Here is a 27,026-nt window from a genome sequence, read left to right as displayed (position 1 = left end):
GCATACATGTATACCACGTGCAATTTTATGGAAATCTCACGTAAAAAGTTTTGAAAAGCATGAGAGACTTGTTACCCAAGAATGATTCATTTTCGACAAATCTATTTTTCTTTTCATTTTAGAAGGACACAATGATAAATATTTCACTTGACACAAAACATCCCAAAAATAATAATAAAAAAAAATTCTTTATAAATTGCGTGCGTCCGAAACGCTTTTCTGGATGTACCTTAATCAGGAACGACCAGTGCTGAATATTTGAAAGCCAAGGTGGTATACATTTAAGTTTCTTGAAAGCAAACAGGTAATTGGTTTATCTTTTTGTTGTTACAGTCGATTTCAATGAGTATGTAGCTTAAGGTAATATCTTTGGGTAGCTTGCTTGTTAACTGAACCGTGAAGTCATTGTTAGGTTAGGTAAACTACCCTCCTTTAAGAGTAGACTAGTCCGACATATAACCAATCTATCTGTCTGTAGGACTAGGCTACTCCGAAAGGAGGGTAGTTTACCTAACCTTACAATGACTTCAAGGTTCAGTTAGCAAGCAAGCTACCCAAAGATATTACCTTTCGCTACATACTCAATGGAATCGGCTGTAAAACATATAGTCAAAGTTTATACATATTTGTTAATGAAAAATAATCTTATATATTTAGTTGAACACAAATACTATAGCAACATCAATCTTGACTATTATCGAGAATGACCAGGATTTAGCTGACAATGCAGTGGTAGATTTATCTGGGCTTACTGAAGGTAGGGTTTTAAATCTTATTTTTTCTAAGTGAACATATTGATTGTAATTTATAATTTCTTTGAAACTAATAGTTTGTGAATTTTACAGCTAATTTCGTAATGCATGTAGAGCAAAACTTTGATTAGCTTGCTTGTTTTGTTTTTATATTGTACAATACATAGTAATTTGAATAACTAACAGTCAAATTTGAATATAATATATAGGTTTAACTATACCTATATTTGTTGTTTTCAATCTTAATAACAAAGCTTGGGTAAACGTTTATACAAACAAAGCAAGCAAACCAACTTAAGTTTTACTCTTCACGCAGTAGGAAATAAGCTCTAAAAAGATTTCAAGTTGATTTAATGTATGTATTTCGTTTTACTAGTATGCGAAGCAATGAGCACTGTATTTGGCTTAACAACGATCTTTTATCTTTGATTTATATCAACACATATATACATGTAATAAAGTTGAATTTCCAGATAGTTATAATTCAGAAAATTATCGCATTGAAAACCCATTTTCACATAGTTGAAATTTATGAGAATATTTGAAATAAACAGATAAAGGGTTACACATTTCTTCAGTGTGTATAAAAACCACAAAAAAAGTTGATGTCGCAATAAATTATTCGATTTCAGATATAACTGAGATGACAACAGATATACTCAAGGGAACCAGACAAGCCCAAAGTGCCATGACAACCGATGAGGTAAAAACATGAAGGTCGAACAGGAAACTGCGAATATTATTAAAAGAGAAAACAAAACCTACTGTCATAAAAATTTTCCAGGGCTGACAACGGGATTATGTGCTCTGAAAGGCGCGCCTGTTATAACAATTAACTTGTATAGATTGGAGATTAAGTAATTAAAATTCGTATCCAATATGGCGTTTAACGACACTTTGGAGGACGCCTGCTAAATTGTGAAGAACAAATGTTTTTGGAGAGTCCATGTATAATCACCTATTATCTGTCCAAAATATAACCTCACGGACTAAACATTTTCTGTTTTGTTTATTTCAACTTCTTGAATTGTTATAAAACTCACGAGATGTGGCATAATTGCATGCCAATGAGACATCTATCAACCAGAAATCAAGAAGATGTGCAATGAGACTTTATGCTCATATAAAACCAGACACGGAAGATTCAAACTTGATATGTGTTTGTTTGATATTGATTTATTTTGTTTGTGAATCAATCATTGCCTCAAGTTTTTAATAGATGAATTGCAAACCCTTCCGGAGCTCCTGAGTTCACGCGCAGGTTTTTGTTAGGTTTGCGTTTAGTGCACTTTGTGACTTGGAGAGTTGTCTTGATGGCACTCATACCACATCTTCTTATATCTATTTAGTAATTTCTGGAATTTGGCGCTGTCAGTTTTTCTTTAATTTTTGTTTTCTGAACGTCCCTTTCAATTGTATCTTCTGCTTCTATTGTGTTTCCAATTATATCTTTTTAACTAATATTTACACAATCAATATTTTATCAAAGCTTGAAACAGCAGTGACTTCTGCTGAAACAAACCTCATCAATATGGTAAACTTGATGTTAGACAAGCGAGACACTGGAAATACGTCGTCTACAAGCATTGAGACGGGTGATGTGTCTGTCAGAGTAGTCAAAGCAAAAGGTCGTGATGTACCACTCGAGTACGCTGCCAGAGATGCAGGATTTGCTCTTCCATTCTTTGAAACATTCCAAGATAAAAAAAGAAAGAAAAATGTATCTATAAGTGTAAGTTCTACTTATGAGGCCCCTCATGGGGGGTCCTAGTAATCACATAATCACCATTTTTTTGCCAATATAATCACATAATCATTAAATATTTGCCTATCTTTAGTAATCAAATAATCATAAACTAAAAATACAGTCCTAGGTAATCAAATAATCATGAAATATTTGGCTTAATAATCAAATAATCATTAAAAAAACGGCCAAGTAATCACATAATCAAAAACCCCATGAGGGCCCTCACTTATCAGATTGTAGTAATGGGGGTACCTCCGTGACGAAAAAACGATAAAGATTCTGCCGAATGTGGTTAACGGTAATTTTTTGTGCATGAAAATAAAATGAACGCTTTCTTTTACACGATAAAAAAAATCGACTGATTCTGATGAATCACGCTATATTTTTTCCAAAAATAACGTTAACGATAGTTATTTGAGACCTCTGACGAATCACGATAAGGATATTTTGACGAATCACGGTAAAATATTCACCAATATGACGCTGACGGTAGTCAAAAGTGACCGTTTCACGCCTGACGGTAAATGGCATTACTACCCTCTTATCATACTTATGTAAGTAACTAATATTATAGTATTTTTTATAGAAAAAAAGTTATAAAACACGTGATAAAGCGATCTTGTACGAATGAGGATTTTTGCATATCAGGTATTACACGTACAAAAGTAGATTACAAAAGATAGGAATCCCGCAGACACTAGAGTTGCTTTCCATTCTTTGAAACTTTGAAAATAAAAAGAGAAAGAATATGTAAAGGTATACGATGATTAGAACTTTTTGTTATTAAAAAAAAGCTACAGGTTGAAAACATAAACATTTCATATATATCACAGGTGCTAGCCTACAAGGAAAATCCATACCTCCATGTTGACAATCCGGAAGTGGTAGGATCATCTGTCATCAAACTCCACGTGCTCGACAAGAAAGGCAAAGAAGAGAAAGACATAAAGGACAAAGATGACCCGATCGATGTCTATGTAAACACGAACAAATTAGATGAAGACGGGTACTTTGAAGACATGACAGAATCTCTGGCAGACTCCGGTTGGTATATAAGTTATGTTGATACCAACGAAACGGCGGAAGGATTTATGATGGAAATCAAGCTTACTTCATTGAAAATCTGTGACGTATATTGTAAATATGATAGCTATCCAGATGAAGATAATTACGATGTTCATGTGCAGACTAAAGGCAAAAGTCGAATTAAGTACAGAGATCCACTTGACCTAAGAGTGACCTTTCAACAGCAGATACTAAAGATAACATTGGCATCGAAGAAAGATGGAAATATGCAGCCTTTAGTTGTCATTGCTAGTTGCGAAGGTATTTTATAAATGCGTTCTGCTTTTAAAGAATAATAACATATTAATATAGTGCCAGCTGTTTGTTAGACAGATCTGTACCTTTTCCATTTCTCATTTAAGTTGTCCATTTCTAAAAACTCAGAGATCCATTATTTTAAAGGTACATTTTATGAAGATTTTTTTTATAACAAAATCCCCTTTTAAATTGAACAAACTTTTTAAATTGAACAATTAAACTGGCAGAAGTTTATATTCTTTAAACATTTAGTCTATTCAATATGAATGAAAACGTGCCTGTTTTACTTAATCCATATTCCAAATCTTCTCATAATGGGAATTTTGTTTTTCAAATTCACTGGTGCAGGTTTTCATGATCAGTTATTCCAGAATATTTTGTCAAGTAAAGGGTACAGATACATACTGCTATGACGTCATATTAGGAGTAAATGAAATCAGAGCATCCATTACAATCTATAAACTACTATATAAACTTTGACTTTGAACTGTATACATGTATGTATAGTTAGCAATTTTCCAAAAATGATGCCCTATTGACGCAAACCTTCTCAAAGGGGATATTACAGCAGTAGAGTTTCCCAATGAATTTGTGAAAGTTAAACATGTTTATATCTCGTATATTTTCTTACATAATAGATGACAGACAAGACACAGCAGACAGCGGAAGTGGGAGCGGACGACGTAAACGTGCAACTGGGTTATCATTAGGTGAGTGGACACATAGTTTTTGTTTAAACAGAATCGTTAACTGGACTAACCGGGGCGTATCCAGTCTTGAAAAAGACGTGGTTTGGTGTGTGGTGTGAAATCAATTTAAACGTTTAAAAAAGGAATAAAACAGGGTCTCAATCGGCAAATGACTGGGTTAATAAGTATATGTATGCCGCTTCGCTTATTTTTTAAGCATTATGTACACGCGTACGGCACTTATGCAAGACACTATATTTGAATTTTTCGAAGTTGATATCTGATTGTCACATATTGGTTTCAGATGAAGACAATTTATAAATGGGAGGGCTTTAACGTCCTTTATAACAGAAAATTGTCCAACGAGCCGGACATCATATTGACATTGCAAGAATGCGTTGTACTTTTTTTTGTAGTGAAAAAAAAACACACAATTTGAAAGACGACATATATTCAGGAACTCGAAAGAGTAAGACTTTTTCAGATCTCTCAGTTTGCCGATACTTCGGAATTTTTCAATATGTTACACGGATATCTATAATACTAAAATTACGAGGTCCAATTTGTCAGCCGTCATCACGTAAAAACGACGAATCAAAGAATTCAGCTTTATATATAACTAATATAGTACAAAGGTGTAGATTAAAAATTACACCACTCCAGGCCCTTTTATTTTCCACGTAATTAATATTGCCAATAATTAAGAAGTTCCGGGTCGAGTCCGATACCGATACCAATAGTATATTCACCTGTTACCTATTACCTTATCTGTACGTTCCGCATCTAACAGGTGCACCACCAAACGGTGTATTTAGGATTATGCTATATACACGGATCATAATCACAGGGTTGACACTACTAAATTCAATCATTGTCAAATTGTTACCTATTGTAGTATTTTAATCAGTAAGACTTTCTAAGATAACAATACGAATACTAAAAATCTGGACTAAAAATAAGGTGTATATAGGAACCGTTTTCAATTTGTTAGCGGGCATGACATAAAACAGTGAATCAAAGAATTCAACTTTATTTATAACTAACATAGGACAATGCTGTTGATTAAAAAAGACTCCATTCCAGGACCTTTTGTTATCCAAATAATTAATATTACCAATAATTGATAAGTTCCAGATCGACGGGTTCAAACAGAAAGATTTGAAAGCAGAGAAAACTGTGTATCTTATAATCGGCATGACTTACTATAATAAGGCTTGCGCATAGTTATATACTTTAATTCAGTCACGGACCCGCGATATCACGGGTGTGTTCTAGTAATATACTACGATTACACAGTGGCTAAGGTAATCAGAATTTAAGGTACACGTTTTAAACGGAAAAAAAATAACTAAACAACTATCGATTTTATAAAGAAATATGACTGTGTTTATTTTATGCATTCAATTTCAACTAAATGTAGTATGGGTCTCAAGAATTTTCACACAAAGACAAGATGTGATTTATACAATTATTCAATATTCTGTTAACATTTAACTTAAATAACGAAAGTTCATTTTCTTTTTAAAGTTAAACATCAATTTAGAACTGGAGTTTTAAATGTTCGGACTCTAGAGGAAGGATCTGGAAATTGGACATCAAATGACTTGTTAAAGGTAAATTTGCAAGTGTGTGGATACACGAAGATGCCAACATTTATTGATACTTTAAAAGTTACATCCACTACCAATACAAAGCGACGTTCCAATAACCCTGTCTTGTTTTAACAAATGTGTCTAAAAAAAACCAACAAAACAATGCGTGCTAACTTAATTAAGATGTAAAAAAATATGTTTTTTTTTTTCAATTGCTAAAAGATGTATACATGAAAGAGTATGTCAATGCACAGGACGAGCAGTCAAAATAAAAAAAAAAAATGTAATTACGATAGATTATCTCTGTACTCGAATTCATAATTTAAGACCATGTAAATTTTTAATATTTAGTATTTTGTTTTCAATAACTATAAAAATACTAACTTTGCTTTTTATGCCATCAGACGTTTATCAAATTTTGAGATTTCTATAACTCGTCATAGGTATCAGGATAACTAATTTGCCAGACTAGTGTTTTGTCTACAAAAGACTTATGGTGAATCTCGAATTAGAAAAGTTATATATAAAGGGTTAAAGGTTGTTTCAGAAACACGTGAATTATAGCACGAATATCAAGTTATTACTAAGTTTTTATAACCAATGCCTCTTTCAGAGTTTTATTCATTTTAACTGTGTTTTAAATGCACTTACTTTACCTTTGTTTACAGGACATCGGAGCCGACAGTGGGCGAATTCACTTTAAAAGTCACTTCTTTGGAACATTTTCAGCTGACATGTTTTTCATTGGACCTACTCCTATAGACTTCTCCAAACTCTTTGCCAATTTCATAGCATCATTTGAGGACAGTCCGTATGCATTTGCAGCTATCGTCTGCATCATCACAATATTTGGTTTTCTGACAATTCCTTTGTATCGAGCAGACAAGAGTGATGAAATTATGGTAATGTGTTTCAGTCTTTGTTTTTATGATGTACTTCGGTGAAATTAAAAAAAAGATCTAGTGTTTTAAATTGATATTATAAGTCGGTTGTAAGAAGCACTGACATAAACTAAACATATTGATATGTTATAGAGCTTCTTTTCGAGACGTTTTAAAAGTTTTCTTAACTTGGCAGGAAAAGGCTGACTCGGACTTTTACCCTTTACTTGTATTGGTATGATTTGGGTCTCAAATTGAAAAAAGAAATCTAGAATCTGCTTAATTTTTTTGGGTAATGACCTTTTATGAGCTACTGAAGTCTTGTATGAAAAGAAGGTTTTGGAGCAAAATATTTTGCCCTGAATCGTAGGAAAAAACCACAAAGAGTCCGAACATCCAACACCAATGCCTAAACCAGACATAAGGACATTCTTAAGCTTTTTGATTTTATGTGTACTAGCATAAAACTAAAAAAAACTACATTTTATTATAATTAGGCGTACAAGTATGTGCACGTGTAGTTGTTACTTGAATGTTGAATATTGGTCATCAAAAATAAATTGTATTCAAAACTATCAAAGTAGTAATAAAGGTATGTTATGCAAACATATGTCGATTAAAATATATAAATTTGTGTATTATTAAGTAAGTAAGTAAGTAAGTAAGTAAGTAAGTAACTAAGTAAGTAAGTAAGTAAGTAAGTAAGTAAGTAAGTAAGTAAGTAAGTAAGTAAACCTTATTAATTGTCTGCCCATATACATGTATGCATAGTAACAACTACAAATGTGGCTAACTTGCATCAAACTATAACGAAAATTAATAAAACAACATTATTTAAACTTAGACAAGTACTCGTAAGCATTAAAATGTTATTTTGAAATAAGATAAGTACACATAACATTTATTTGGTATTAAGACATGAAGAGTTGTATCATTGGCAATAATACCACATCTTCCTTTTTATATTGATGGCTTTATGCTTGTTAAACATGAAAGGGTATATTTTGTTTCATTTTTTTTCTGAAACTGTGGTTTTAACTACCTCATGTCAATTTGACATAAGGGTCCTTTGATTATTTTGGGGCAAATGTGTCATAAAAGCAAATATTTGATTTTAAATTTAGCCTTTGAAAATTATTCGGAAGGAAAATTGATTATGACGATGGTCTAGAAAATGAGTCGCACAATGTTTCCTTATTTTCACATAGAACACAGCACATTTTATTTTATTTTAACTTTTATTACTAACTCGTTATGATATACGAATATTAGCTTCGCTCTTTTTAACGTGGATTTTTATATTTTATTTAGGACTGGGATCCCATACAATATAAAACTATAATTTAAACTTATCAATACAAATTTATTCTAGTGGAGTTTCCTACCTTTGATGGATAATTCAAACTCCGCAGCAGTAGTCTACTTTATATCTGTAGAGACCTCTATGACGTCTCCTAAAGTTATGAAATCATCGGTGTACATTAATATCATTGGACAACATGGCTCGTCTGGTACCCGTAAATTAGACGACGGCACACGGCAGGTAAGGTAGAATGTATTGGTTCAGAAATACTCATTAGAAACCAAAACTGAGCATTTAAAACTCGACAAAAAACGCGGTATGATATCAGCTTATTCAATCATGTTACTTGCACAACACATTACATTACAAATACTTTACATCGGTAAAATTATGTTGGAAAAATGATGATAGTAGTATTTGATTAAAAATCTTAAAATGTAAATTGAACCAAAATGATAGCTAAATATTGATTGATTTTTTGTAAAAGGAATAAGAGAACTTTTTTTATATTTCAATCAGAATTTTACGCGTGGTACATCATCGCATTTTGAAATGAGGCTACATAAAGATCTCGGAGAATTAAAGACCGTACAAGTGTGGCATGATAACGTGGATGAAAAGACAGCATGGTTCCTACAAAAAATCACTGTTATAAATTCAGAGTCATCTGAAAGGTATATTCAAGATTGGTATTTAGTTACGTATACACAACTTTGATATTTCATTGAAATCCGTCAATTTCATTTTGATTGACAAATACAATGACGAGGCTTTTCAAAAATCTCAATTTATTTTCCCCACCGAAATGCAACTGCTATAACTGCACATGCCCAATGAGAAAGTTACAACAAGGAGTAGGATTACAAATGGTGACGTTTGTCATTATGCTATGAATTAATATAATTGTATATACAAGGACATTAAAATTAAGAACTGACTGCGTTTCGTTTTATGAAAGCATTAACAGATGTCTGCACATTTTTATTATGAAGAACTTTTACATTCCCAATATGATTTTAAAAAGAAGATTTCAATTTGTAAGAACATGTTTCAGCAACTAGATTAGTGTCCGGATGAAAATGGGATAAATGATATATACATTGGGTGATCCAATTTTAGCTGTTACAATTTATTATATTGTACCAGTTGTCTTTTTTGTGTTAAGGAACAGCTCATATAAGTGGATTTTCTGGAATTGTATCACAAGCACAAAATATTGAACATATGCCGTAACTGTTGTAGAATCTGTTCCAAAAAATCCTGTGTATATTCCTCAAGTACTTTGATGATATTGGTTGGCATGGTTGCTTTCTCCTTTACTTTTAACAAATCCTTCTGTTTATTGAGAGATCTATTGACCAATAAATGCACTTTTTTTCTCATCTTTAAGTTAAATTTCCTTCATTGTTTTTGTTATGGTGGAGAAGTGCAAACTAGCAAAAATATAGAAAACGTAGACACAAAAAATAGTGAATTAGAAACATTAAACGAGCAAAATCTTTAATATCGATATTGTATCCACATTATTGACAATATTTTATGTTCCTATTTATTGAATATTTGCAGAAACATTTTTTTGTGTGGTAAATGGCTATCTTTAGATAGCGAAGACGGCAAAACATGGCGGAGTGTAGAAGTTCTCGATGAAAACCATATTGAAACAGATACATTATTCCATAACTTAACGCAAAAGAAACTATTCGATGATCATTTGTGGGTGTCGCTTTTCAAAAGACCAAGATGTAGTCGATTTACACGAGTTCAGAGGTTATGGTGTTTATTGGCTCTATTGTTCCTGGCTATGATATCGTCTGCAATGTGGTATGACACACCAGACGACAACAAGATGCAGACGATAAGTTTAGGGCCGCTTAAGCTAAACTACAAACAATTTTACGTTGGATTGATGTCTGGTCTTATAGCATTGGTTCCAAGTATGTTCTTAGTGTTAATATTCAAAAACAGAAAATTCAAGGGAGAAAAAACTAACGGCTGTCATGTACCATGGTGGTTTATCTTTCTTGCTTACATTTTGGTATTTTTGTGTGTCGTAGCAAGTGGAACGTTTGTTTTCCTTTACTCCTTGCAATGGGGAGGAACGAAGTCATTGGAATGGATGGTTTCATTTGTATTGGGAATTTTCCAGAGTGTTGTTATTCTAGAACCTGTGAAGGTGAGCTTTGGATTATTTATCAAACATTTCTTTTAACTGTATTGCAACAATAAATTTGAATTACATGTTAACCTTAATTTCTGCATAAATACCTTAAAACTTAAAAATGAGACAAACAACAAACACAACAAAGCTTATTGAGTTAAAACTTATATCCGGATTACCATACACGTTATTAATGTTTACAAACATTTGTTTAAGAACCCTAAGGTTTGAATGGGTGTATAATGGGATGTGTTGGACTAATTCAATCCGATAATAACCCATCTACGTTTAAGAGGCGTGTCCGTTTTGCAAAATACGCAGTAGTGATTGGGATTTTATAATCTGATTGATTGTGTAGGGATATTGACACATTCTCCTTTTCTAATATACTGGTAATCTTATTTTGCATTGGAAGTCGATTCGCGCATTCTTCATGGATGAAATATAAAGTTATGTGATTGCACTTGGTACAGCACTAATAATAAGAAGATATTGTGCATACACACTGGAAGTAGTAAACCAAAAATATGACAAGTTTCCCACAGCGTCTATCATCTAGTATTTGAAGTCATGGAAGAAACACTCGATCAAAGGTATGATTCGTAATGTTTTGATGTAAACAGAAAATGACCAAAGGTTGCAGGGTTTAACAATTTCCACCGAATTTGGACATTGAACTGAAACAGAATTTTTTATAAGCAGACTTTGATATATCCAAATTTACTGAATTTTTATTTTGTTTTATTCAGGCAATTTTATTAGCCATTTTAGTATCATGTCTATTTAAAAAGATGGGAAGCAGAGAATTAGCTGACAAAAACATGGTAGTTCCAGCTGTTGAAAAGTCTAAATATGTTACAGATCTTGGTAAGTTACCAAATATTAAACAAGTTCAAAAATTGATAAATTCATAACTAACTAAATTGACCAATGTTCTCTAAATGATAAAGAAATAATACCATAGCTGATCGTGCCAGTAACAAGTGTCAATGACAGTTCAAATGTGTTTAGACATAAAACACAATCATAATAAGTATAGACTGTAGTTTTGTATTATCGAGGGTATCATCAGCTGGGGAGTCTGTACATTGGCACTGCCGTAAATCATAATACTAATATTCCTTTCTTAATTCCTCCTTGATACATTTAGAACTTACAAGGAATCTTAAATTTTAACTCCATCAGTCAAGGTGAATCTTAGATTAAAATGTATTTGGTTATCTTCTTTTATTGATTGTCCCAATCCCGATGTTCTTCTTATTACAGAAAAGGGGGAGGAAACACTTATCCAGCAGGAATCGTGCATGTATCCAGATTTTCCTGGTTTAGAGAAAGAAGAGGCTGAATTAGTTGTTGCTCGTACACAAGCACAACTAGACAAACGAATGTGGTCAAAATTTCAGTCCTGGTTAGGAATTATGATGTATGTGGTACTAGTGGCGTTTATTTGTTCGCATAGTGATGTACCAACTGCATATCGCCAGAATGAACATTTATTGCAAACCATATCTACAGTTTATACAGTAAGTAGATCATACTGAAATATTTGATTTGTTCGAAGTTATATTGTGATTATTTTATATATGGATCACTGAAAGAAAATATAAAGGAAACTAAGACATTACATACTACCAGCATTACAATGAAGTTGCTGTAAGTAAAAAGTGTTCTGTACCTAGATGATATACAAATAGAATTTAAGGGTAAAAGTAAGCTAATATCATCATGATTTCATTCGGTTATTTTAAAGAAAATTAGCATAAGTAATTAATATGTCCTGAGACAATGTTGTGTCAAACAACATGTCTGAAAAAAAAATCAATTTGTCTCATGATTTGTGTGGGAAAAATGTTCATTTGCTATGTTTTATCGTTTTGTGAATGTAAGTTTTGTTGATTCAAACGACAATTTTCCCTAAAGTCTCACACAAGTAGACAACATTTCTAAGGAGTAACAGAAATAGACCTTAGTATAATGTTATGATTCTCTTACACTTTATATTTCATTTCAAGCCTAATTCAACCAATGAGATTTACGACTGGATTAAAACTACCTTCAACCGTGCTGTCTACCCCAAATGGTGGGAATCAGAAGATGACGACCTCCTACGTCCAGCATACGTTCAGAGATTTACGCTAAATGCGTACAATTTTCGTATTACATTGTCACGATTGCGCCAAGTCAGAGTTCAGGGTATGTAAATATAGAAATCGTTATTTTTCTTTCAACGATGCATTATTGTGGAACGAGGACATTGCAGTGAAAGCGTGTACATGCATGGTGAATCGTCACAGATTATCACAAAATGACGGATGCATCACAATGGCATAACTACGTATACCATTTTGTATTCAAATTTCATTTATTCATATTGTGAAGTATGTAAATACTTCCATAAATCAATTTTCATATGCCTTGAACCGAAAATTTGAATGTAAACATATATAATTACTGCTTTGTAGAAATAATAAATTTGAAGGAGTTTTAACACTAATCATATCAAACAACATTTGCTTAACAAAGACAGAAATTAATTTACATGAACAACCATTAACCTGATAATGTTATGAAAATATATCGTTTTTAAAATTTTCATTTTAATAAACATTAAGGTTTACTACACACACGCAAAACCAACCAGTTCCAGATTGGGCTTAATTGTTCGGCATTTGTGTGTTTCAGTGCTCCACAACTTATTGTACGTCGCTGGAAAGTTCAATGTAGATGAAAAGCGTGTGTAGTGTACTGCTATCTTTGATGATTTATTTTAAATTATACCTTTATCAACTGAAAAATAGATAAGGATATACTATGATTTCATACCCTTCTTTATTTCCAATTGAAAACATCAGCCACATACACAAATTACTGCTACAAAGACATCAAGATGTGAAAACTGCAGCAAGTACTCTAAAAGCAGAAGCAAGGAACGGGCATTTACAAAAATTATTATATTAAGAGGCATTTGCGATAGTATATATATCGATCGATCGATATGATTTAACAAGAATTGAAAGCAATGTGGTATTTGTTTTTATCTTGTTTTGACAGGTAACTGTTCTGGTCCAGATGTAACGAGGAACGCAGTGGATACGTGTATACCAACGTTCAGTAAAAAGACGACGGAAAACAGACATTTTTGTACTTGTGAGTTCATATTTGTAACAACCAAATCGTTTCATCACTAACATCTATATTTAAAAACTGCATTTGTCGGTCTTAACCTACCGAAAACAGGGACAGCATGTAAAATGGGATTTGGACAAGATTACAAATATTTCCTTTTTTGATACTTTTAAAATTTTCGTTGTAATAATGATCTTTTCAGCTAAAATGAAAAAGAAACCACTGGAATTAAGGACTCACCTTTCCTTATGACAGTGTCGAAGCATCTGTTGTAATTAATTTCTTCTTAAAAAATAAAATCACAAAAATACTGAATTCAAAACGGAAAGTCACTAATTGCATATTGGACCAAAATGTTCAAGTTTGTCATATTTTGTCAAATTGAAATGAGCAACATCTTAACACACATATTTGGCACATCAATATGATAGTAGTTGTATGATCTGTTACCGATTCTATGCTATGTTGTTGTACTTAGATTGAGTGATGACCGGTGATGCAAAGAAACAGCAGGAAACGCTTGATGATAGTAAATCGGGCTCCTTCGATTCTTGTAGTAAATTGCAGGTTCACCACGGAAGACTAATTACTAATCATACTGATATCGTACATACAAATTATGTCTGTTCAATCTAGTGGTACATCTGTACGTGTTATACTTTATATACAAAAACCATAAGTCGTAGGAGATATCGTCATCACGTGTTTCATAAATTCAAATGTGACGTAATTTTTAATGCCTATTCACCATCGGATGTGACGTCATTTTCACAATTTACTGCGTTGAGGCCTGGACTGAGTCGGGTGTGTCTATTCTGTGTTGGTCTTTGCATTATGTATTCGTGTTTGTTTTCTGTAATGAGTTAATACTTCAGTTTCATTATGTATATCTGTTATATTCATTTGATAAAATTTACTGTTTGCAATAGCATTAATTGTTCTAAATAATAAGGATGTTCTTATCCCAAGCATAAAAACATAGCCGTATTTGACACAGCCTTTTTCAACTTTTTATCTTCAGTGCTGTACAACTTTGTACTTTTTTTCGCTTTCGATCTTTTATATCTGGGCGTCACTGGTGAGTCTTGTGTGGACGAGGCGCGTTTTTGACGTATTGAATTTTAAACCTGATGCTTTTTGTTATTCATTAATCATGTGTTTCTTTGTCTAATACGTTCTCCTATTTATTTGTATTGTAGTCCTGTAATATTATGTTGTCATTTCAATGTTATATTTAACATTGCCATTAAAGTGCGAGGTTTGGCATGCCACAAAACCAGGTTCAACCCACCATTTTTTCCTTTAAAAATGTCCTGTACCAAGTCAGGAATATGGCCATTGTTATATTATTGTTCGTTTCTGGTGTGTTACATTTTAACGTTGCGTCGTTTGTTTTCTCTTATTTTTGAGTGTAATTTCACATTGTGATAAGACGTGTCACGGTACTTGTCTATCCCAAATTCATGTATTTGGTTTTGATGTTATATTTGTGGGATTTTGTCTGATGCTTGGTCCGTTTCTGTGTGTGTTACATTTTAGTGTTGTGTCGTTGTTCTCCTCTTATATTTAATGCGTTTCCCTCGGTTTTAGTTTGTTACCCCGATTTGGTTTTTTGTCCATGGATTTATGAGTTTTGAACAGCGGTATACTTCTGTTGCCTTTATTTATTACGTTTTTGAATTATAGATACAATAATATTAGTTACAAACATAAGCATACTAAGAGGGTAGTAATGACCTTACCGTCAGGCGTCAAACGGCCATTTTCGACTACAGTGTAAAGTGCAAAACCAATAACTACCTTATTTTCGGAGGAGAAATCAAGCTTTTCTGGATTTACTTCTGACTGTTCTTAATTTGCCATCATGAACGTTATCGAAAAAACAACTTGACTCAATTTTCACAAGACAAAGATATTTTATGCTTAGGCATAGATATAATCATAAAAATGAATGTTTCAAACTGAAATTCATGAACAAGCGACCACATTCATCGGTAGCGTGCAACTCATTATCTCTTTTTTTCTGCAAATGCATTCCTCATATACCATAACATGATTGAAATTGTATATTTGAACCAGACGTGCGTGTCGTATATAAATGAGTCACCAGTGAAGCCCGAATAAAAATAAGTTAGTAAGGCAAAAATATGATAAAGGGTAAAAACACAATATTTTTTTTCAATCATTCATTAGATATTCATTTTCTAACTTTGTTATTTTAGCTTGGGAAGACTTCAACGAAACAGATTGTTTTGATGAAAACGAGGAATTTCAATACAGTTTTCTTCATAACTTCGGCGAAAGTAAATCTGCGGGAGATTCAACTTACAATGGGAAACATGGAAAATATGGACCAGACGGGTATTATATTGATCTTGGACCGAAACAGAGCCTAGTTACACAATATTTAGACTTGTTACAAGAAAACAGTTGGATTGATTATCGGACTAGGGCACTTTTCCTTGATGTAGTGACGTATAATGCTAATACACGTCTATTTAGTCATATTAAAATTGTTTTTGAACTCCCAACAACTGGAAGTATAACTTTGACAACGGACGTATGGTCTGCTAATCTATATCCTTACGTCTATGCAATAGACTACTTGGTACTTTTACTACAATTTATTTTTATAATTGTTATGTTGGTACGGTTTGTTTTATTTGTTGTGAATTTCTATCGTTTGAGAGCACGTGCGTTAATACGTATATCAACGTATTTACGTTTGATGGAATTGACATTTGGTGTTGCGGCTATCGTCTGCTGTATACTTAGAATAGATGCTACAATATCAGCTATAGCACTTTTAAAGAAAAGCATAGGTAAGAAGAATTATGTAAATTTCATTTAATCTTTTATCCAATACTGTGTAGCATACTAAACTGACTAAGTCAAACGCCATCAATTGATAGAACAAGCGAAAACATCTGATATATTCCTGATTAGGTACAGGCAGTAAATGATTGGTTAATTCTGTCGCTCAATGACAGAAATAACTTGATTATATCAAGTGTTTAATACAAGAATTTATTGTCCACTTTATTTTATCATACAGAGAGATAATGATTCATACCCGAATATCGGACAGAATATGTTCACATTATTGCTCTTTGACCTACATGTTAAGCTTGATTTATTTTATTTTAATAATCATATAAAACATTCAATCGCCTTATCAGTATGAAAGACCTATCATGTAATGTATTCCTTTGTTTCAATAGGACGATACGTATCGTTTGAACTAGTAAGATTATACGATGCTGCCTACAATGGTTGCCTAGCAGGGGTTCTCTTCATAATAACACTGGATCTTCTTAAACCATTGGAATTTAATTACCACTTCTTCATGCTTGTATCATCTTTAAAGATAGCAAGAACAGCTATTTTTGCATTTATATTCATAATTGCTCTGGAATTAATAGCCTTTGCTACTCTCCTGTATCTCACTATAGGCAGACAACATGAGCTTTTCAGAAGTATGCCGGAATCTATAAACACTTTAGTGACCGTTTTGTTAGCAATGATGACATATGAGTCGGAAGAGTTTGATGATATGCTAGTAAAGATTTACTTTGGAATATACACTATGTCAGTGACGATAACTCTAGTGAACGTGTTTTTTGTGTTGTTGACTATATCATTTAACGACGTAAAAGAAGGTTTGAAAAAGGGAACCCTTATTTACGACGAGAAACTAAATGCCCATTTCTGGTATAAAGTAGACAAAATGGTGCAATGGTTCATAGACAGATGTTGTTTTTCCTGTAAGTATTATATATACATATATACGCACCAAAGAAAAGTTCCTGTACAATGTAATGATAGCAGTAATACGTATAAACACATTTCAATTACCCTCCCTAAAAAATAAGCTTATTTTAGTACAATGTCCACCATGTCAGATTTTACCGAAAGTAGGGTTTTTGAAGACATCTTATCTATATAATATATCCAAAAGTAGTACATAACAAAGACTTGTAGGTGTACCAAGTATTACGATAGTAGCATGATAATAACACCTTTTTCAAATACTAGCCTTCGATATTGGGCTAATCTAAGTATGAAGTCCGCCATTTTGGATTTTACCGGAAGTGCGACATTTTTTTCAAATGCCCCCTATCTAAAATAAAAGAGTAATAGTTGAGGAAGGTCTATGCCAAATTTCATGCTTGTAGCAGGATGTACACAATTCGTTTGAAATATGCTTGTAGCCGCCGGACTATTTAAAGTGAAACACTTAAAATCCACACACACCAAACGCCTTAAAGAAATTAAAGTTTGATTTTTAGTGATTATTTTGTTTAGGGGTCAAGCGAAACAGGAATGAGTTAGAGAAACTCCACGAATGTGTAAGTATTGATGATCTTAGACACTTTGACTTCACTATGATTTTACTTCAGTTTATACAGGTTCATACTGAGTAGAGTATAAAAACAAAAGTGATAAAAGATACAGGATTATATTTTCGTACCCCAGACTAGTCTTTCGTCAAAAAAAAAAAACCGAACAATTAGCGACTCTCGAATTAAAGAGTTATAATAAAAGGTAAATAAATTACAAACAAAGTTGAAAAACAGCGAGGACCCACAAAAGGAAACAGTTTACAACAGCTGAGGTAATTTACTTCAGATTAGAAAGTTCTTAGTATAACCACCAATTCAATATTTTGTTAAGTTATAAGACTTAGTATGATAACATCGATGATAACGTGTGCAAACACATAATTGCTGACAGGTTGGTGATACCTAAACCAGGAATTGAAATACAAATATTGTTCTGAAAAAGAAAAAAAACCCACTTATTTGATAGCAGAAAAGAAGACGGGACATACCAATAGGATATTCAATGCTCATCTTAGTCGCGTAGAAACTGGAAATACCAAAGGCAACAAAAAAATAAGCCAATAAAATAATTAAGAAAACAAAAACTGAGCTAACCCGACAAAACTTGGTTATCTCAGGTTCGTTAGAAGGGTTAACATATTCGTTGTGAGCATTTTAAATTTGGCGGATATCGTTGTAGCATATGGAACTCTAAAAACTGATAAAGAAAGATGAAATATTAAAAAAAAAGATTAAATGTGAAAAGAAAAAAAAAATCGTCAAAACAACCAGACAGTACACCGAACTATATTTTATGAACAAGACCGGCTCCATCGAAATAAAACCAGATATTAAAAGAGAGACAAATAAAACAAACAAGAAATGGTAAAGATAGTCCGACTTGAAACAAGTACACAACGTGTTAAGTCTGTTCGCCTTTTACGTGCGCACTAGCTGTAATACATATCAATTAGTAAGTTTTATGATTATATTTCTATTTTAGCTTGAAAAAATAAAACATATGACGAATGTAATTACGAAAAATGATCTAGAACGACATAAATTGACTGCTAAAATGATGATCAAAATGATAGAGCTTGACAAATATCGGACGAAGCTTGATTGTTTAAACGTCCAGTGGAATGAGTTTGCTACTAAATATATGTGCGTATAAATATTTTATAGTTTTTTTCACTTATGCGATCTTTCATAATAATTGTTACATTTGCTATTCATACTTTGAAAACTTTATTTTTTTTTATATTTCGTGCATGACTTATATGTCCTCATGCATAGTTGACCTTAGATAGATTGTCGATTGTTTATAAGTCTTTTTAGGTAGTGAGACATTTCAACGGTTTTCTTTTTCCCTATCAAGCCCCAATGTGAGCTTGTGCCAACACTTAGCATCAGTCGTCGTCGCCCGTCGGCATTCGTCGTCTGTCTGCCGTCATTACCGTCGTCTATCGGCGTAAACAATGTTAAAAATCTTCTCTGAAACTAATGGGCACAATACCTTCAAACTTTAACTGAATGTTACGTAGGGTATAAGTTTATAAATTGTATCCGACGTTTTAATCTATCAACAAATATGGCCGCTATGGCTTCAAATAGAACATGGGCGAAAATGCAGTTTTTAGCTTATAACTCGTAAACTTGAGTATTTAGAGTAAAAGATAAGACGAATTAAACAAACCATTGTTGGGTTGCCGCCACTAATTGGTAATTTTTACGGAAATTTTGCAGTTTTTGATTATTGTTTTGAATATAATCATAGATAGACATATAAAGAACTGGTAAAGATATATATACAGCAAAAATGTTAAGAGAAGTAAGATCTCGATACATGTCAACGTGACCAAAATAGTAAATTGACTCCTTAAAGGGTTATTGCCCACCCTTTAAGGACAGATTTACAGAATTTGTTTATCATGTTTTCTAACTTTAAAAAATCTTCTCATCTGAAATAATTAGAAGCAAATTAAACCAAATTTAGGATGAATAATTCTTTTTCTTCAGAAAACATTGCCGCCATGATTGAAAATAGAACATTGAGGTAAAATGCAGTTTTTGACTTATATCTAAAAAATTAAAAATTAAATTAATCAACATAAGAAAGTAAAGTATTCACTAGGTCAAGGTCTATCTTCCAAGTGAGCGTTTCAGGCTTTTGAAAGCCTTTTGATTTAATGCAAATTATAATTCAGTTTTTCCATTTGATTTATCCCAATAATACATTAACAGGTTAATAGCAAATTGTAATTTACATTGCCTAAAAATTAGCACATGTATTGGTTTATTTTCAATCATGAGGAAGTCTGATACATTATGATAGTGTTGATTTGATATTGTTGCCAATCGTTCATGTCGTTGTTTATAATTTTTTTGAAATAACTCTTGAATTCGTTCTTCAAGATTTTGTCCAGTGTTTGTATTAATTGTGTATCATAAAATCTGTTTTGTCTATCCAGAGGTTAAATTGATAGACTTTATCTGTCTTTTTTACATGTCCAACACTTCCTCTGAAACTTGATTAAAACTTTATATTATTGTTAGAACTGGATATTTAGTAAACCTGTATATTTTTTAAAATAATGGGATTTTTCATTCCAAATTCGTTGGAATTCAAATGTCACATTTAAATAAAACTTTACACTATTGTTAGAACTGGATATTTAGTAAACCTGTATATTTTTTTAAATAATGGGATTTTTCATTCCAAATTCGTTGGAATTCAAATGTCGCATTTAATTTGGACATTTTCATCAGGTTCTGCACTAAATATTGTATGCTTGAATCTTTGTAGGTTAGATAGATATTTTTATTTTAAAATACAACTTGGTACATATACATGAACTATAATATATTACAATTTTCGTTGTTCTCCTCTTATATTTAATGCGTTTCCCTCGGGTTTAGTTTGTTACCCCGATTTGGTTTTTTGTCCATGGATTTATGAGTTTTGAACAGCGGTATACTTCTGTTGCCTTTATTGTTTTACGTTTTTGAATTATAGATACAATAATATTAGTTACAAACATAAGCATACTAAGAGGGTAGTAATGACCTTACCGTCAGGCGTCAAACGGCCATTTTCGACTACAGTGTAAAGTGCAAAACCAATAATTACCTTATTTTCGGAGGAGAAATCAAGCTTTTCTGGATTTACTTCTGACTGTTCTTAATTTGCCATCATGAACGTTATCGAAAAAACAACTTGACTCAATTTTCACAAGACAAAGATATTTTATGCTTAGGCATAGATATAATCATAAAAATGAATGTTTCAAACTGAAATTCATGAACAAGCGACCACATTCATCGGTAGCGTGCAACTCATTATCTCTTTTTTTCTGCAAATGCATTCCTCATATACCATAACATGATTGAAATTGTATATTTGAACCAGACGTGCGTGTCGTATATAAATGAGTCACCAGTGAAGCCCGAATAAAAATAAGTTAGTAAGGCAAAAATATGATAAAGGGTAAAAACACAATATTTTTTTTCAATCATTCATTAGATGTTCTGCACTAAATATTGTATGCTTGAATCTTTGTAGGTTAGATAGATATTTTTATTTTAAAATACAACTTGGTACATATACATGAACTATAATATATTACAATTTTCAACATAAGCAGTCAATTAACATGTATATTTATACCAACCAGCCTTTAGAGGCTTATGATGCACTGTCATTTATGTACAGCCTTTAGAGGCTTATGCTGCACTGACATATATGTCCAGCCTTTAGAGGCTTATGATGCACTGTCATTTATGTACAGCCTTTAGAGGCTTATGCTGCACTGACATATATGTCCAGCCTTTAGAGGCTTATGATGCACTGTCATTTATGTACAGCCTTTAGAGGCTTATGATGCACTGTCATTGTCAAACTTATATTTCAAACTTAACATTGTTGTTATGATTGGTAAAATTAAGCTGACTATTAATTTTGATAATTTTGCATCATGAGATAGGGTAGTGTCAGATTAAAGCAAATTTTCACTCATTATCACTTTTTTCATGACTTGGATGTTGTGATTAGTGAAAGAAAGCTCTCTTTTGATTTGGTGATAATAACAAAACATTTTAAAGTTTTCCTTTCCAAAATGATTGGATATAAACTTGTGACACATCAGAGGCATTTTGATGACGATTACATATTCTAGCTTATGTGCTCATGATCATGGTGCAGACATGAATTATTCTGTACGCATGCATTGAAAAAGTTGGGTCTTTAATTTATTGCGTTATTGTTTGATTTATGTTCCTGATATGTCGGCACAGGTTTTTCTACTGATGAAGAATACCCGCTTCATGGTCTCAGAATTCTAATCTAATCCTTTCACTGAGCTTTTGAATGTCACCGATACATCAACAACGGCAGAGTGAAGGATGTTGTTTTTGATCAACCCAGTCATGTGATGAAAGATCTTATAAGGGTTCAAAGCTTGTTTTTAATATGAGGTTAAATGTTAATCAGAGGTTTCATTATTTGATGTATTATGAGTTGTTTAAAATGTTCGATTATGTACTACAACTTTAAATAGAATATAAAAGGTTATTATTGATTCAAATTGTTTGTAGAAAAAAAGAGAGGAATATGGGTATATTTAATGTAGTTCTGTCTTTTAAAGGGGAAGTAATCAAAAAAATTCTGAAAGACACTATTAGTTATTAGGGACTCATAAATGGATAACTTTGGTTGAGTGAACACATTATATATTATGAAGTTTATCTGCGGGAAATGATAGATAATAAAAGTTAAGTTAAATGAAGAAAAAAAAACAATAGGCAAATTAAATTAGTAATCCACTTGTTATAGATAATATCAACTGAAACAGTCAGTCCCCATTCTCTTCTGAAACTACTGGGCCAAAATCAAAAAGAGGTATCAAGCTTCAAAATGTGTCCGGTGATCCAACACCCGTCAAAGATGGCCGAAATTGCTAAAATAGAACGTAGGGGTAAAAGCAGTTTTTGGCGTATATCTATGAAACTAAAAACATCTAGAGCCAAAACATAAGATAAAAAAAATATTGTAGGTTGCTGAACTTGAATTGGTAATTTTAAGAAAATTTTACATTTTTCTGTTTTTATATTGAATATTAATTATAAATAGAAAACAACTGTAAACAGCAATAATGTTCAGCAAAGCAGGATCTACAAATAAGTCAACATGATCAAAATTGGCAGTTATTGCCTTTTACAGTAAATTTTAAACAATTTTCATAATGTTTTGTATTTTTTTACACAAATCTTCTTCTCTGAAACTACTAAAACAAATTTAACCAAACTTAGTCAAAATCATTCTTAGGGTATCTAGGTTTCACAGTGTGTTTATCTCAATAGGTTCATGTTTTATTATATTTGCTTACTTGTATTACATGTATTATTCATGCAACGACATATATTTCTTTTTGTTTTATTCTCAGATTTGGATATGGTTCAACAGGAGAGACATTGGTAATTTTATCTGTTCCTACTCTGTCATGTGTTGTAGAAATCGATATAGAATGTTATTTAGTACCCTGTTTGCGGCGTGATGTTGCAAGGAAAACGAAGAACAAAGTTTGTGGCAATTCCTTTATGTTTAGCACTTCAGATAACAAACTTTTGAAAGTAAGTTTGAAGGTAAATATTATTGTCTGTCGTTTATGGGAGAAATTTAGTATATTTAAAAGATAATTAAGTAGTAACCAAAATAAGTTTTTATAATGGATAAATGTTCTGTTTCAACTTGAATGCAGCTTCAAGTAAACAAAACTCTACGTGTATTCAAACTCAAAATAGGGAAAACAGATCAATATGTACATTTGTTCTGAATTTTAGATGTTCGAATATCATTTTTCCAGAAGATTTACACATATGGGTACTATTAGTATACGCGTTAAGATAAACTCATCATAGATACTATTTTCTTCAGTATGATTAAAAAAAACCCTACCAATTCAACATATATGTAATCAAAATATTCAATATAGCAATTGGAATTTAAAGATAATTTTAACAATTTTTTACAGCAAACATTTTAGAATGTACATGAAATATGGTTTAAACACGCACTTATACACATACAAAACCAAATATCTTCATGTTACTGAAACGACTAAAAATGTGTTTAATTTCAGGGATCTGTCAATTTAGAAGTTATCAATTCAATTGATAAACCAAACATGACGTATAATACAATTGTTACTAAAACGGACAAACATTCTGTATGGGAGACACAACTGAGTTATGAGGTAGGTCTTTATCATGTTAACTTAAAAGAATATTTAGCTAGCTAAAACGGTTACCATAGTTTTAACCAACCGTTCTCTTCGAATATAAGGTCTATACCAAGTGAGGAATATGACAGATGGTTTTCACTCGCTCAGTTGGTACATGTAGCTAGGTAACGTTTGATTTTGTAAGTTTTCATTGACTTTCCCCCTTTTGGAGTTACCTTCGAGTTTGGTATGCTTATTATAATATGAGCTGCGTCGGATAGAAATCGACCTTATGCAAATGATAATTAATACATGTATATGTTAACTTTGATGTCGGGTTGACAATTGACAAAATCTGTATGAAAGTCTGTGACTATTTGAAAATTTATTTGTTATATGAGCCCTACAAAATAATCCAAAGTTCATCTTTTATTTTACATTTAAATGTTCGAAAATCCATCAAAGGCTTTATACATGTACATGTGTACGTGAACTTACATAAGGTCGATTTCTATCCGACGCAGCTCATATGTTTTGAACAGGAAAAAAAATGTTGTCCATGAAATTCAATGAATTTGCTGCAATGAATAGATTTGTAACAAGAAGGGCAAAACGTGCATATGAAGATAATGAGTTAATATGTTATTAGATATAGGAAGATGTGGTGTGAGTGCCAATGAGACAACTCTCCATTCAAATAACAATTTATAAAAGTAAACCATTGTAAGTCAATGTACGGCCTTCAACACGGAGCCCTGGCTCACACCGAACAACAAGCTATAAAGGGCCCAAAAATTACTAGTGTAAAACCATTCAAACGGGAAAACCAACGGTCTAATCTATATAAAAAACGAGAAAACGAGAAACTCGTATAAATAACATAAACAAACGACAACTACTTTACATCAGATTCCTGACTTAGGACAGGTGCAAACATTTGCAGCGGGATTAAACGTTTTAATGGTACCAAACCTTCTCCCTTTTTCTGAAACAATAGCAAAACATCACAACATAAAAAAAACACACGATAAAATATCAATTGGCAGGTTCTAGCTCAATCAAAAAACGTAGATTAACACACTATGAACGAATAAATTTGATCTGCGATATCTGAATGCAAATGCACAGTAAATTAAATATTAGGGACAAACATTCAAGGCCAAAAAGCAAACAAACAAGTACAAACAAAGCCATGGCAAAACACCACCGCAAAATATTTAACCCTTCGAAAATAATCACTTTTAAAAAAAGTGTTTTAATAATATATATAGGTAAATGAAAAATAACTTTTTCGTTTTAGGTATACTTCTTATGTGTATAAAATTCTTTCAATAAATAGGAATACCAAGAAAGTTCTGTCATATAAATACATATTTTAACACTAGATACAAATTGAGGCGAATGTCAACAATAAAAATATACAAATAGAGCTAGCTAAAACTTCCCTGTACAGATTTAAGGAGAACAATCTTGAAGTTCATACAAATGTAGTACGAAGAAGTGAATATAAGTAGATAATCCAAATAATCAAAGCTTACCGATTGAAAAAGTTTTGAAAACAATCTGAAATATACACTATAGTCGCCGTCACCTTAAATTGGTACTATGTTTTTGGTTGAACCAATTAAAACCAACAACCGCATTTATTCAAAATAACGTTTTTAATTAGCAGAATCAAATATAATTCCAAAATTTCTTCCTAGATTTTATTGTGTTTGCTCTGTATAATCCTGTCCTTCACATAATCCAACATTATTTTGTATGGTGGAATCCGACATTATTATTACCGGAAGTGTTCAAGTTCCAAGTGCTGTCTATTTTTTGGGGTCTCTCGGAGCTTTTCATCATCTTTATTGTTTAAATATAAAAAGCGCGGGAAATTGTATCACATCAATCATGTCAATGACAAGGATATTACCGGAGAGTAACGAATGTTATGTAAATAAAGGTTCCTCATAGAAACTAAGATGGCGGTTTTAAATGTAAATAATCTTGATAAATGTGAAGGTCAGGGTTATACAGTACAAACACAATAAAAGGTTGGACAGTAGTGGATATTTGGAAAGGATTTTTCTTCCGCTCATTGAACAACATCATCTCCAGTGAATGCAGCTGATATTTAAAAATAAATCGACAAAAATCATGGTGTCAATTTTACGTGACGGCAACTATAATTAACTAATTAGAATAATCATAATAAACGGACCATAACAAATTTAAATCATGCTTAAACTATCACTTTTTGATACTCATTTACCAAGTTTTTACCAATTAAAATAACACATTATAAAACTTGTTTCTAGAATTAATAGTCATACTCCATGTTAAACCTTTCGATAAAAGTGCATATAAACCACTAAAAACAAATAGGATTCTTAAGCTTGTGACTACCAATATTTTAAAAGCTTTTTATCCGTCATCGATACATAATGACGGAGCTTTTCACCCAAAAAAAAAGCAAAACACAAAGCAAGCACACACATAAAAGGAGCACTCTGTAATTGTTAACATCATATTTCAGACAAATACAGGAATACGAGCATCACTACAACACATCCCGTTCCATTTTTGTACGATGGAGACAATAAAGAATGAATCGGAAAAAGGAATACGACCATTTGAATGGTATCAGGTTCAGCAGGAAGGAAGGACTATATTTCCATCATATGATACTGACTCCTGTGTTTCATTTACAAAAGATACGTTCAAAAATAGCTGTTCAGTTTCAATAAGGGTAAGTAGAGTATACACATCGATACAGTGTACTCTGTGTAATGATTTGTTAACTAGTGCCATTTGGTAGTTTTTACTTAAGAATGATGTTGTTTTGTCTGCTTGTGAATGAGCATACACTCACAAAAGGAAAGAGAGAACTAGTATAAATTGACGAAATAAAGTCCCTACATACAGTGGAC

At 32.2% G+C, this 27,026-nt stretch overlaps 1 protein-coding gene across 1 annotated transcript in view; it reads left to right on the top strand.

Annotated features, from left to right (window-relative positions):
* Window positions 1–27,026, top strand: part of LOC143075683 (uncharacterized) — a 36,128-nt gene that overhangs the window by 5,003 nt on the left and 4,099 nt on the right. The window contains exons 5-25 of the mRNA XM_076251223.1: window positions 658–757; window positions 1,385–1,455; window positions 2,242–2,484; window positions 3,333–3,825; window positions 4,461–4,532; window positions 6,039–6,124; window positions 6,772–7,005; window positions 8,357–8,527; window positions 8,807–8,961; window positions 9,854–10,460; window positions 11,195–11,312; window positions 11,712–11,968; window positions 12,458–12,638; window positions 13,497–13,592; window positions 15,794–16,393; window positions 16,793–17,335; window positions 17,877–17,920; window positions 18,897–19,057; window positions 23,335–23,521; window positions 24,031–24,144; window positions 26,633–26,845. Of these exons, the coding sequence (XP_076107338.1) occupies window positions 658–757; window positions 1,385–1,455; window positions 2,242–2,484; window positions 3,333–3,825; window positions 4,461–4,532; window positions 6,039–6,124; window positions 6,772–7,005; window positions 8,357–8,527; window positions 8,807–8,961; window positions 9,854–10,460; window positions 11,195–11,312; window positions 11,712–11,968; window positions 12,458–12,638; window positions 13,497–13,592; window positions 15,794–16,393; window positions 16,793–17,335; window positions 17,877–17,920; window positions 18,897–19,057; window positions 23,335–23,521; window positions 24,031–24,144; window positions 26,633–26,845 (4,746 nt within the window). The remainder of the gene's footprint in view (window positions 1–657; window positions 758–1,384; window positions 1,456–2,241; window positions 2,485–3,332; window positions 3,826–4,460; window positions 4,533–6,038; window positions 6,125–6,771; window positions 7,006–8,356; window positions 8,528–8,806; window positions 8,962–9,853; window positions 10,461–11,194; window positions 11,313–11,711; window positions 11,969–12,457; window positions 12,639–13,496; window positions 13,593–15,793; window positions 16,394–16,792; window positions 17,336–17,876; window positions 17,921–18,896; window positions 19,058–23,334; window positions 23,522–24,030; window positions 24,145–26,632; window positions 26,846–27,026) is intronic.

The sequence above is a fragment of the Mytilus galloprovincialis genome, chromosome 5 (assembly GCF_965363235.1).
Source record: "Mytilus galloprovincialis chromosome 5, xbMytGall1.hap1.1, whole genome shotgun sequence".
Taxonomy (NCBI): Eukaryota; Metazoa; Mollusca; class Bivalvia; order Mytilida; family Mytilidae; genus Mytilus; species Mytilus galloprovincialis.
Note: the sequence above shows the minus strand (reverse complement) of the source record. Positions and strands in the feature narration are given on the sequence as shown.